The 14,323-nt window shown below is 50.8% G+C and overlaps 1 protein-coding gene across 1 annotated transcript; it reads left to right on the top strand.

Moving 5' to 3' along the window:
• Positions 1-12,652: 12,652 nt before the first annotated feature.
• Positions 12,653-14,004, top strand: LOC142313159 (uncharacterized). The gene is made up of 2 exons (XM_075352148.1): positions 12,653-12,939; positions 13,146-14,004. Exons 1-2 carry the CDS (start codon positions 12,653-12,655, stop codon positions 14,002-14,004), a joined length of 1,146 nt encoding a protein of 381 aa, XP_075208263.1.
• The last annotated feature ends 319 nt before the right edge of the window (positions 14,005-14,323 follow it).

Below are 14,323 nucleotides of genomic sequence, written 5' to 3'. Positions count from 1 at the left end.
ATACCCTGCACCTACCTCCTCCTGCAGAGCCACACACTAGATATATAATACCCTGCACCTACCTCCACCTGCAGAGCCGCACACAGATATATAATACCCTGCACCTACCTCCTCCTGCAGAGCCGCACACTAGATATATAATACCCTGCACCTACCTCCACCTGCAGAGCCGCACACTAGATATATAATACCCTGCACCTACCTCCACCTGCAGAGCCGCACACAGATATATAATACCCTGCACCTACCTCCTCCTGCAGAGCCGCACACTAGATATATAATACCCTGCACCTACCTCCACCTGCAGAGCCGCACACTAGATATATAATAACCTGCACCTACCTCCACCTGCAGAGCCGCACACTAGATATATAATACCCTGCACCTACCTCCACCTGCAGAGCCGCACACAGATATATAATACCCTGCACCTACCTCCACCTGCAGAGCCGCACACTAGATATATAATACCCTGCACCTACCTCCACCTGCAGAGCCGCACACTAGATATATAATACCCTGCACCTACCTCCACCTGCAGAGCCGCACACTAGATATATATAATACCCTGCACCTACCTCCACCTGCAGAGCCGCACACAGATATATAATACCCTGCACCTACCTCCACCTGCAGAGCCGCACACTAGATATATAATACCCTGCACCTACCTCCACCTGCAGAGCCGCACACTAGATATATATAATACCCTGCACCTACCTCCACCTGCAGAGCCGCACACTAGATATATAATACCCTGCACCTACCTCCACCTGCAGAGCCGCACACTAGATATATAATACCCTGCACCTACCTCCACCTGCAGAGCCGCACACTAGATATATAATACCCTGCACCTACCTCCTCCTGCAGAGCCGCACACTAGATATATAATACCCTGCACCTACCTCCACCTGCAGAGCCGCACACTAGATATATAATACCCTGCACCTACCTCCACCTGCAGAGCCGCACACTAGATATATAATACCCTGCACCTACCTCCACCTGCAGAGCCGCACACTAGATATATAATACCCTGCACCTACCTCCACCTGCAGAGCCGCACACTAGATATATAATACCCTGCACCTACCTCCACCTGCAGAGCCGCACACTAGATATATAATACCCTGCACCTACCTCCACCTGCAGAGCCGCACACTAGATATATAATACCCTGCACCTACCTCCACCTGCAGAGCCGCACACTAGATATATAATACCCTGCACCTACCTCCACCTGCAGAGCCGCACACTAGATATATAATACCCTGCACCTACCTCCACCTGCAGAGCCGCACACTAGATATATAATACCCTGCACCTACCTCCACCTGCAGAGCCGCACACTAGATATATAATACCCTGCACCTACCTCCACCTGCAGAGCCGCACACTAGATATATAATACCCTGCACCTACCTCCACCTGCAGAGCCGCACACTAGATATATAATACCCTGCACCTACCTCCACCTGCAGAGCCGCACACTAGATATATAATACCCTGCACCTACCTCCACCTGCAGAGCCGCACACTAGATATATAATACCCTGCACCTACCTCCACCTGCAGAGCCGCACACTAGATATATAATACCCTGCACCTACCTCCACCTGCAGAGCCGCACACTAGATATATAATACCCTGCACCTACCTCCACCTGCAGAGCCGCACACTAGATATATAATACCCTGCACCTACCTCCACCTGCAGAGCCGCACACTAGATATATAATACCCTGCACCTACCTCCACCTGCAGAGCCGCACACTAGATATATAATACCCTGCACCTACCTCCACCTGCAGAGCCGCACACCAGATATATAATACCCTGCACCTACCTCCACCTGCAGAGCCGCACACTAGATATATAATACCCTGCACCTACCTCCACCTGCAGAGCCGCACACTAGATATATAATAACCTGCACCTACCTCCTCCTGCAGAGCCGCACACTAGATATATAATACCCTGCACCTACCTCCACCTGCAGAGCCGCACACTAGATATATAATACCCTGCACCTACCTCCACCTGCAGAGCCGCACACAGATATATAATACCCTGCACCTACCTCCACCTGCAGAGCCGCACACTAGATATATAATAACCTGCACCTACCTCCACCTGCAGAGCCGCACACTAGATATATAATACCCTGCACCTACCTCCACCTGCAGAGCCGCACACTAGATATATAATACCCTGCACCTACCTCCACCTGCAGAGCCGCACACTAGATATATAATACCCTGCACCTACCTCCACCTGCAAAGCCGCACACTAGATATATAATAACCTGCACCTACCTCCACCTGCAGAGCCGCACACTAGATATATAATACCCTGCACCTACCTCCACCTGCAGAGCCGCACACTAGATATATAATACCCTGCACCTACCTCCACCTGCAGAGCCGCACACTAGATATATAATACCCTGCACCTACCTCCACCTGCAGAGCCGCACACTAGATATATAATACCCTGCACCTACCTCCACCTGCAGAGCCGCACACAGATATATAATACCCTGCACCTACCTCCACCTGCAGAGCCGCACACTAGATATATAATACCCTGCACCTACCTCCACCTGCAGAGCCGCACACTAGATATATAATACCCTGCACCTACCTCCACCTGCAGAGCCGCACACAGATATATAATACCCTGCACCTACCTCCACCTGCAGAGCCGCACACTAGATATATAATACCCTGCACCTACCTCCACCTGCAGAGCCGCACACTAGATATATAATACCCTGCACCTACCTCCACCTGCAGAGCCGCACACTAGATATATAATACCCTGCACCTACCTCCTCCTGCAGAGCCGCACACAGATACATAATACCCTGCACCTACCTCCACCTGCAGAGCCGCACACTAGATATATAATACCCTGCACCTACCTCCACCTGCAGAGCCGCACACAGATATATAATACCCTGCACCTACCTCCACCTGCAGAGCCGCACACTAGATATATAATACCCTGCACCTACCTCCACCTGCAGAGCCGCACACTAGATATATAATACCCTGCACCTACCTCCACCTGCAGAGCCGCACACTAGATATATAATACCCTGCACCTACCTCCACCTGCAGAGCCGCACACAGATATATAATAACCTGCACCTATCTCCACCTGCAGAGCCGCACACTAGATATATAATACCCTGCACCTACCTCCACCTGCAGAGCCGCACACTAGATATATAATACCCTGCACCTACCTCCACCTGCAGAGCCGCACACTAGATATATAATACCCTGCACCTACCTCCACCTGCAGAGCCGCACACTAGATATATAATACCCTGCACCTACCTCCACCTGCAGAGCCGCACACTAGATATATAAAAACCTGCACCTACCTCCACCTGCAGAGCCGCACACAGATATATAATACCCTGCACCTACCTCCACCTGCAGAGCCGCACACTAGATATATAATACCCTGCACCTACCTCCACCTGCAGAGCCGCACACTAGATATATAATAACCTGCACCTACCTCCACCTGCAGAGCCACACACTAGATATATAATACCCTGCACCTACCTCCACCTGCAGAGCCGCACACTAGATATATAATACCCTGCACCTACCTCCACCTGCAGAGCCGCACACTAGATATATAATAACCTGCACCTACCTCCACCTGCAGAGCCACACACTAGATATATAATACCCTGCACCTACCTCCACCTGCAGAGCCGCACACTAGATATATAATACCCTGCACCTACCTCCACCTGCAGAGCCGCACACTAGATATATAATAACCTGCACCTACCTCCACCTGCAGAGCCGCACACTAGATATATAATAACCTGCACCTACCTCCACCTGCAGAGCCGCACACTAGATATATAATACCCTGCACCTACCTCCACCTGCAGAGCCGCACACTAGATATATAATACCCTGCACCTACCTCCACCTGCAGAGCCGCACACTAGATATATAATACCCTGCACCTACCTCCACCTGCAGAGCCGCACACTAGATATATGGCTGCTCTGTGCTTACAGGACCTGTGATGATGTCACATGGAGGGGAGGAGTCAGGGGTCACATGATCAGCTCCTCAGTGTATGCAGGGCTCTGCTGTGCTGGTTGTCATGGTGCTGGATGAGGGGAAGTTTATGTGTGGATGTAGCAGAGCCGTGTGTGTACGAGGTGTACGGAGCAGAGCCGTGTGTGTATGAGGTGTACGGAGCGGAGCCGTGTGTGTACGAGGTGTACGGTGCGGAGCCGTGTGTGTACGAGGTGTACGGAGCAGAGCCGTGTGTGTACGAGGTGTACGGAGCGGAGCGGTGTGTGTACGAGGTGTGCGGAGCGGTGTGTGTACGAGGTGTAGGGAGCGGAGCCGTGTGTGTACGAGGTGTACGGAGTGGAGCCGTGTGTGTACGAGGTATACGGAGTGGAGCCCTGTGTATACAGGGTGTATGGAGTGGAGCCGTGTGGATAGAGGGTGTACTGAGCAGAGCCGTGTGTATACATGGTGTATGGAGCGGAGCCGTGTGGATAGAGGGTGTACTGAGCAGAGCCGTGTGTATACGAGGTGTACGGAGCGGAGCCGTGTGTGTACGAGGTGTAGGGAGCGGAGCCGTGTGTGTACGAGGTGTACGGAGTGGAGCCGTGTGTGTACGAGGTATACGGAGTGGAGCCCTGTGTATACAGGGTGTATGGAGTGGAGCCGTGTGGATAGAGGGTGTACTGAGCAGAGCCGTGTGTATACATGGTGTATGGAGCGGAGCCGTGTGGATAGAGGGTGTACGGAGCGGAGCCGTGTGTGTACGAGGTGTACGGAGCGGAGCCGTGTGTGTACGAGGTGTAGGGAGCGGAGCCGTGTGTGTACGAGGTGTACGGAGCAGAGCCGTGTGTGTACGAGGTGTACGGAGTGGAGCCGTGTGTGTATGAGGTGTACGGAGTGGAGCCCTGTGTATACAGGGTGTACGGAGTGGAGCCGTGTGGATAGAGGGTGTACTGAGCAGAGCCGTGTGTATACATGGTGTATGGAGCGGAGCCGTGTGGATAGAGGGTATATGGAGCGGAGCCGTGTGTATACATGGTGTATGGAGCGGAGCCGTGTGTATAGAGGGTGTACTGAGCAGAGCCGTGTGTATACATGGTGTATGGAGCGGAGCCGTGTGGATAGAGGGTGTACTGAGCAGAGCCGTGTGTATACATGGTGTATGGAGCGGAGCCGTGTGGATAGAGGGTGTACGGAGCGGAGCCGTGTGTGTACGAGGTGTACGGAGCGGAGCCGTGTGTGTACGAGGTGTAGGGAGCGGAGCCGTGTGTGTACGAGGTGTACGGAGCAGAGCCGTGTGTGTACGAGGTGTACGGAGCGGAGCCGTGTGTGTATGAGGTGTATGGAGTGGAGCCGTGTGGATAGAGGGTGTACTGAGCAGAGCCGTGTGTATACATGGTGTATGGAGCGGAGCCGTGTGGATAGAGGGTGTACTGAGCAGAGCCGTGTGTATACATGGTGTATGGAGCGGAGCCGTGTGGATAGAGGGTATATGGAGCGGAGCCGTGTGTATACATGGTGTATGGAGCGGAGCCGTGTGGATAGAGGGTATATGGAGCGGAGCCGTGTGTATACATGGTGTATGGAGTGGAGCCGTGTGGATAGAGGGTGTACTGAGCAGAGCCGTGTGTATACATGGTGTATGGAGCGGAGCCGTGTGTATAGAGGGTGTACTGAGCAGAGCCGCTTTGCACCAGTTCAGACCTTCAGTTTAGGACGTACCAGCCATTCTTCTAGTTTGTATTATGGAGTCGTCCTTTGTCTGTTCCTCTCAGTTTCTTCAGGTGTTAATTTTCCCTTTGCAGGTTCTTTTCAGTCCATAGAAGAGGTCAGTTCTGACACAAAGAGAGGCATAAAATTAGAGTAGGACCCCGGTGAGAGTTACGCCTTGGCGTGGTAACTGGGCTCAAGTACATTTGGCCAATTTTATTTGCAAACTAACTCATTTTTTCTAAAAAAATGTTTTTCATGTTTTCTGGGCAGTAATGCAGATTCACATTTCATTGTTCACTATTTACATCCTTCAGGTTTTTTCCCTCCCCTTTACTTGAGTGCAACTGTTATTTTGGATAATATGTTATGTTCAGTTTGCACCAGTTCAGACCTGCAGCCCCCAGCTGTCTTCTTTACCTGTGCTGGTTATTACAAATAGGCGGGAAATTGCACATCAAAGTGGCGTAATACTCTGACCACATTTTTCCAGGAGCGACCTGTGTTTCAGAGATGCATCCATGCTCCTTCCCCATGCTCCATTCAATTACAGCATTTTTCCATCCAGCCCCTCTCCCGCCAGACATCCAGCGAGGGTCCGCCGGAAAATTATTCAAGTTTCCCCATTGATCTGCATTTAATTCGCTATTTGTGACAAATGCACAAAAAGTACGAAATATTCTAGATGAATTATCTGAACCCGAATATTTCACTATTCGCCCATCACTAATCAAAGATTAGACCTAGAAAGAAGCATCATGATGGTAGCCACAAGCTGTTCTGTAGCACTTTTTACTTAAGTCAATATTGTCATAGGTTCATGTTTCTGTGCTGCCTGGGATCAGTCTTTCACTTAATATATTGCTATCATCATAATAAATAGCATTGTGTACTTACAATTGCTCATTTTGCTCTTCTACCCAGTTAATTCTTTTATAGTCTGGATTCTGGTTAGAAAGTGTCACGGATGTGTCTGGACCTTCAGGTACAGAAGGGCCCGGTGAACGTCCAGACATTAATGGATGCTGTCCCTTTAAGTGCTGGATTTAGGTTTTTTTTATGCTCCTTGCCAGGTTGTAGGAGCCTTTCCTCCAGTTGATAATTAAGGGCCTTTATAAGGTTGGGCCCCTCACTTCTCCAGTGCGGGTTATACTCTTCACTTAGAGAAGTTGCTTGCTCTGGTGTGCTTGTTGCTTAAGACTACTGTTGCTGTGTTTTCTGAAGATTCCCTCTCACGATAAGTTGTTGTTTTTCCTTTTTCCCCTTTTGCTGTTTTTTTTTGTGTCTCCCAGAAAGTGGGTTGGTGGGTGGTGAGATTCGGTCCTAGGGTCTGGCTAGGACACAGGGGCACGTTGGCGGGCCACACCTCCTAACCATTATAGGTACCTGTGGTTTGAGGGCTAGCGCAAGGCCCCCCAGTGTCAGGGTCAGCGCAGGAGCCCTTGGTGCCCCACCCCCTCTTTGTGTTACAGCCTCCCTTATTCCCTGGAGTCCACTTGCTGGGTGTCTCTGTGTCGCCCTGGGCAAGCCAGGGGTCACAGGTCACAACACCACCACACCGCACACTCCAGGTAGGCACATCACAGCTAACCAGAAATCCTTGTTGCCTTCCTCCAGAGGCTGATGATTCACACCTGGGGGTGGGCCAGGCGGTTGGCTCCGCCCACCAAGGAGATCACAGCTCTGGAGGCAGGAAGTACCAGGCAGAGTAGCCCGGGGAGGGCAAGAGTGAACAGCAGATTAGCTCAGGAGGAGCTTGAGTGAGGAGCTAAAGTAAACAACAGAGAAGTGAAAGTGAAGGAAAGAAAAGTGGAAAAGGAGGAAAGCAAGAAGAGTGTGCAAAGCCTGAGGGCCCAGCTTTGTGGAGGGCCAGAACAGCAAGGTCAGCGACGGCGGTGACTGTCTGGAGGGGGACCGTTTGGAAGTTCCTGGAAGGACCCCGTTGGCTGTGTGCCCGGTGGTCTGGAGCAGTGTTCCGAAGGACAGTCAGCACCAGGGCAGGGGCCTCTCGGACCCCGGCAAGGCTAGGAGTCGCCAAATTTGCCGAATCCGTCAGTGAAGGGGACGTAGATCCCCCAACAACCAAGTCCCGATTGAAGGCAACAGCCCAACCTGGAGCAGAGAGACACCGCCACCGCCAAGGCACCAGTTTCTCAGGGCCAGCGCCTGCGGGCAAAGTGTAGAGCTCCTCCGGCCCAGATTGCGGTCAGGGAGCGGGTAACCGGAGGGAATCCACCGCTACCATCAGTCAAACATAGGTGCAAGGAAGAGGGACATCACCGTCACCTACCGGGAGTGCAGGTGCAGCCGTCTGTGGGACCGTCCTACCAGCCGTTTGGTTTACCGTACAAACTGTGTCCGTGTCTCGGGCTGAGTGAGTACTACAGTGCCGCAAGGCACAGCGCTGCCCCCGCGTCCCTGCGCCCACCAGGCCCCGCACCTCACAACCCATCACCGGGCCCCGGGATCACCAACCCCTACCCACGGAGGGGCAACACAACACCTGGCTGCTCCCCATCACCATCCCCGGGATCCCCATCCAGAGCAGCGGTGGTGCAATCACCACAACCGTGGGTGGCGTCACGAACTATAACAATCCCCACACCCAACCACAAATTCCCCTTTCACGGGCGAGGAGTGTCGCTCGAGAAACCCCGGGATCCGGCCCACCGCTCGAGCCACCACTGAGCAGCTGCCGGACCCGAGCAGAAGGGGTGAGCGCGGTGTGCTGACACCCTCCTCCCCGCCCGCGACAACTTGGCGTCACGAACAGGATCTTACCGCTCTGCCGTCTGGTAGAGGTGCGCCTTGTTACCGCCGGAGGTATCCGGCAGAAAAATTGCAGAAGCCGCCATCTTTGGCGCGAAAAGTTCCCGCTCGAGCGTCTTCTCGAGCAGTAGAGGCGCGAAGGCCAAGACCCCGCCCCGAGAGAGGAGGGGCCGGAAAGAGCTAAGGGGGACGCGATGGCGGCTGGCCGCATGTAGCTGCGGCTATGGAAGCAGGGACGCCAGGACTCTGCAGACCGACTGGGTTCCTGGAAAGCACGACTGCCGAGATGTCCGCCCCACCTAGTTCTGCAGAGACTACCGAGCCGGTGTCTGGAACAGCAGCATGGTTGAGAGCCCGGGCGGCGGGGATCTGCCGTCGCTACCAGAGCCAGATCGGCGGGCTGATGGAGCAGTGGGCCGCGGAGGTAGAGGCCCTAGTTGCTGTGGCGCGAGTGTATGGAGTGGAGGCCGTGATGGAGGAGCTGGAGAATGACCCACGCCCCTGTGTCCCCGAGGGACCGGTCGCTGCGGCTGAGGGACCCGGTCTACCCCTGGCTCCTGTGTTACCTCCGTCCTGCTCGCTCGTGCGCTGCACCGCACCTGGCCCGTCGGGTGTGCCTCCCTCTGTGACTGCAGCGGGGGCAGAAGATAGCGACTCCGGGCCTGACACCGAGCCTGTGTCAGAAGAAGAGGAGGGGGTCGTTGCCCTGTCTGGCATGGAGGCCACTTATATTCCCCGAGCCGGGGGCAATGGGTATCGAGCGGCCCTTCCACGCCGTGCTTGCTACGCACTGGAGGGGCTGGTGCCCGTGTCCTTCCACCCCGAACCGGGTGAGGAGGACGAAGACATCGAGTAGGGCAGCGGATGCCCGCAGCACCGTCCCCGTTGGGACCACTTGTTTGTTTGAAAAGTTTGAAAGTTCTGATGATGAAGAAAATGATTACCGAGTTTTCACCTGATTTGTTTGTTGATTTGCAACCGGCTGGAGCCGGCACCGTTGTCCCCGTGGGGACCGTTTAAAAATGCATGGGAACTATCCATGGACAAGCCCGTGAACTTGCAGGGCAACCACAGACATTAGTGGCTTGTAAATATGTTGGTTACCGTTACCGTTTTCCGCAGTGCCGCCTCCGGAGAGGCAGGTTGGAGGGAGGGCCCTGAGCAGAGCAGGCCAGGGCCCAGCCACCAAAGGAACCGGTGGCTACCCTCTGGAGGGAAGGACAGATCCCGCTCGGGTACCGTGTGCTGGACTGTGGGTCAAGGGGTGCTGCCTGGGTTTTAGGGGCAGCATCAGGGCCAGGTTACTTGGGTGGGAGAGAGCGGAAACCGTAACCATAAACCGTTGCAACGTTAAAAGTAAATGTGCCTCCCGTCTTGGGAAGAAGTTATTAAAAATGTTATTTATGTTTGCTTAACCTTGTTACCCCTTTTTCAGAAAAATAAAACCGGTGTAGGACGGCAGCCCGCGGACGGTCTGCATTTTGCTAAGGGGGAATGTGTCGCCCTGGGCAAGCCAGGGGTCACAGGTCACAACACCACCACACCCCACACTCCAGGTAGGCACATCACAGCTAACCAGAAATCCTTGTTGCCTTCCTCCAGAGGCTGATGATTCACACCAGGGGGTGGGCCAGGCGGTTGGCTCCGCCCACCAAGGAGATCACAGCTCTGGAGGCAGGAAGTACCAGGCAGAGTAGCCCGGGGAGGGCAAGAGTGAACAGCAGATTAGCTCAGGAGGAGCTTGAGTGAGGAGCTAAAGTAAACAACAGAGAAGTGAAAGTGAAGGAAAGAAAAGTGGAAAAGGAGGAAAGCAAGAAGAGTGTGCAAAGCCTGAGGGCCCAGCTTTGTGGAGGGCCAGAACAGCAAGGTCAGCGACGGCGGTGACTGTCTGGAGGGGGACCGTTTGGAAGTTCCTGGAAGGACCCCGTTGGCTGTGTGCCCGGTGGTCTGGAGCAGTGTTCCGAAGGACAGTCAGCACCAGGGCAGGGGCCTCTCGGACCCCGGCAAGGCTAGGAGTCGCCAAATTTGCCGAATCCGTCAGTGAAGGGGACGTAGATCCCCCAACAACCAAGTCCCGATTGAAGGCAACAGCCCAACCTGGAGCAGAGAGACACCGCCACCGCCAAGGCACCAGTTTCTCAGGGCCAGCGCCTGCGGGCAAAGTGTAGAGCTCCTCCGGCCCAGATTGCGGTCGGGGAGCGGGTAACCGGAGGGAATCCACCGCTACCATCAGTCAAACATAGGTGCAAGGAAGAGGGACATCACCGTCACCTACCGGGAGTGCAGGTGCAGCCGTCTGTGGGACCGTCCTACCAGCCGTTTGGTTTACCGTACAAACTGTGTCCGTGTCTCAGGCTGAGTGAGTACTACAGTGCCGCAAGGCACAGCGCTGCCCCCGCGTCCCTGCGCCCACCAGGCCCCGCACCTCACAACCCATCACCGGGCCCCGGGATCACCAACCCCTACCCACGGAGGGGCAACACAACACCTGGCTGCTCCCCATCACCATCCCCGGGATCCCCATCCAGAGCAGCGGTGGTGCAATCACCACAACCGTGGGTGGCGTCACGAACTATAACAATCCCCACACCCAACCACAAATTCCCCTTTCACGGGCGAGGAGTGTCGCTCGAGAAACCCCGGGATCCGGCCCACCGCTCGAGCCACCACTGAGCAGCTGCCGGACCCGAGCAGAAGGGGTGAGCACGGTGTGCTGACACCCTCCTCCCCGCCCGCGACAACTCTCCACACACCCAGCGTGACAGAAAGGTTCAGCGAGTGCATTTGCTTTCTTCGTGGAACTTTTGAATAAACTATGACCTACTATAATGTGCCCATCTGTGGGCAGAGAACTCACTCCTGTCCTGGATTAGTTCACTGGAAACCTGTGATGAAGTGACTACAAGGGTTCCGCCAGGTACATGGGAACCCCCGGTGTGCGCCGCAACACACAGGGTACACGTTACAATGGTAGGCCCATGCACTAGAGAAAGAAGAGGAGGATCACCTAAACTTACCTGAGAATGATCCCTGCACTCCCTTAAGTCCCTATATTTCACCCCATCGCCGATCACATGTCTATCCCTAGCTTTCCCTGGACTCAGTCCTATGTAGTGCATAGGGCAGCGGAAACGCTAGTCCCGCTCTAGGTTATAGACACAGAGGGGATTAGACAGACAGGGGTTAAGTAAACAGTAATCATACAAATTCCTCAAAACAATAGGACGTTAGTAAGGAGTTATGGACCAGAGGGGAAAATCCAAAAAGGACTAAGGGAAGAAAAACAACTCAGCAAATGTTCTCTGAATGGCTTCCTGGTCCACAGCTCACAAGTTCCCTCTAGAAGCAAGTAAAGCAGAAATCATCACCAGCGGTTACCTGGACTAGGAGGGAAGTCTTTATAGTAGAGGTAATTAGCAATAGAGAACAGCTGACTATTGCTTATACTCAGTTGCAGGAGACCAGAAGATCTAACTAACCCTAGCAACGCTGGATAAAGGAGAATCTGCACAGCCAGCAGTATTAACCTGAGCAACTGTGTATGAAGCCCTGCTGTGCTATGATCTCCTGATCACAGAAATAGGAGGAGCCACTCTCCGTCATGGTAACGTCGTGACAAAACTTGCAAACTTGAACTATAACTTGTTGTGAAGATTTGAGGTTATGGCTTCTATTAATCACCTAGGCAGGTTAACAATGCAATTATTTTTATTCTTCCGTCCACAGTCTTAGGCCCCCTTCACACGTCCGTGAAAAACACGTGCGTTTTTTGTTGTCCGTTTTTCTTGTCCGTGTTACGTTTTTACTTCCGTTTTTAAGTTCCGTGTGGTATCCGTGTTGCATCCGTGATTCCGTATTTTACTTCCGTTTGTACGTTTTTTACCTCCGTGTGTGATCCGTGCCACTAGCGTTTCCAATCCGTTTTTTGATTGCGTTTTGCTGTGGTTAGTCATCACATTAATTTGTTAATGTGTTACTGCTGGCAGTAATTGACTTTTCACTACCTTTTGGATAAATGAATGCTGTGCGTGGTTTTTTTTTCCTTTTGACATAGTGGTGTGTGGTTTTTAGTTGATAATGTCCATATCAAATGAGGCTCTGCTTTTTCTCGCATGGATGGTTTCTAGACGATTTGGTGTAAGGCGATTTATGATTCCTTCAGCAGAAATGTCTCAAAGAAGAATGTGGGTGCATCCAATTGTTCAAATGCGTCAAACTCATGGACATTTCCATTGTCTATATGGTGAATTAAGGCGATATCCTGCAAAATTTCAGGCATATTGCCGATTAACAGTTGAGATGTTTGATACAATCTTGGACACTCTCAGGCCTCATCTCCAACTCCAGGACACAAGCATGCGCCAATGTATCTCACCTGAACAAAGATTGCTTGTTACATTAAGGTGGGTTTCTTTTAATCATTTTGTATTAAAATAATGTTTTTACTTTATAATGTTTAAATATATATCATTAGACTTAAATATACATCATAAAATTATTATTTATGATTCTATGTTATGGATTAACATTCAACATTTCTTTAAAATATAAAAAAAAAATATAACGGTCCTTTTTTTTTTCTTTTGGTATACACTTACACAATCTTTAGGTTTCTGGCTACAGGCATGTCATATGGAGCTCTACATTTCGACTTCCTCCTTGGTACGTCAACCATCTGTGGAATTGTCCGTCTGACTTGTGATGCCTTATGGTTACATCTTAAAAATCAAGTTATGCCACAACCAACTTGCGAAAAATGGCTTCAAATAGCCCATGGATTTCATGAAGTCACTAAATTTCCACACTGTATTGGGGCATTGGATGGTAAACACATTAGGGTTCGGAAGCCACCAAATTCTGGGTCTAGATATTTTAATTTTCACAAATTTTTTTCAGTTGTAATATTAGCATTAGTTGACACTAATTATGAATTTATTTATGTAGATATTGGTGCGTATGGGAGCGCTTCCGATGCACGGATTTTTCGCTCAACTAGATTGGCCAGACGTATGGTCTCAATGGACTTAAATTTACCTACTCCATCACCACTGCCTGGTACTTCTGGACCAACAGTACCTTTTGTGATGGTTGCAGATGAGGGTTTTGCCTTATCACCACATGTAATGAGACCTTTTCCTCGGCGTGGAATTGATGATTTAAAAAGCCAATTCAATAGTCGTTTAAAAAAAGCCCGTAGTTATGTTGAATGTTCTTTTGGGATTTTAGCCTCCAAATGGCGCATATATCAAACAACAATACAGCTAAACCCAACGAATGTGCAATCAGTAATCAAAGCTACATTAGTTTTACATAATTTTTGTAGAATTCATGAGGAAAATGTCCTGTTAGACACTTTGAACTCCCATTATGTAGCTAATTTTTCAAATTTTCAAATGGAAAATCCCCAACCATTTTTGTCTGGTTTGCAAATAAGAAATAATTATATGTGTTATTTTGTTGATCATTGATTTGTGTATTAGAATTTTTATTGCAAAAAACAATATGTGTTTAAAAATTTAAAAAAATGTTCAAAATGTTTATTAAAAATAAGGTATGTCATCAATACATATTTTTCTTTCAGTCAAATATGATAATAAACTGGTTAATTATTTAATTTTGGATACCCAAAAAAATTTTTTTTATTGCTTATGCATAATATATATTGTATTTGTATTCATCAATTTTCAATATATTAATCTAAATTTGAAACATAAAGCACAAACATTTCAGGAAACAAAAATCTTTATTGATACATGTCCTGAATTTTTGAAATGAAAGTCTTGAAAA

The sequence above is a fragment of the Anomaloglossus baeobatrachus genome, chromosome 5, assembly GCF_048569485.1.
Source record: "Anomaloglossus baeobatrachus isolate aAnoBae1 chromosome 5, aAnoBae1.hap1, whole genome shotgun sequence".
NCBI lineage: Eukaryota > Metazoa > Chordata > Amphibia > Anura > Aromobatidae > Anomaloglossus > Anomaloglossus baeobatrachus.
Note: the sequence above shows the minus strand (reverse complement) of the source record. Positions and strands in the feature narration are given on the sequence as shown.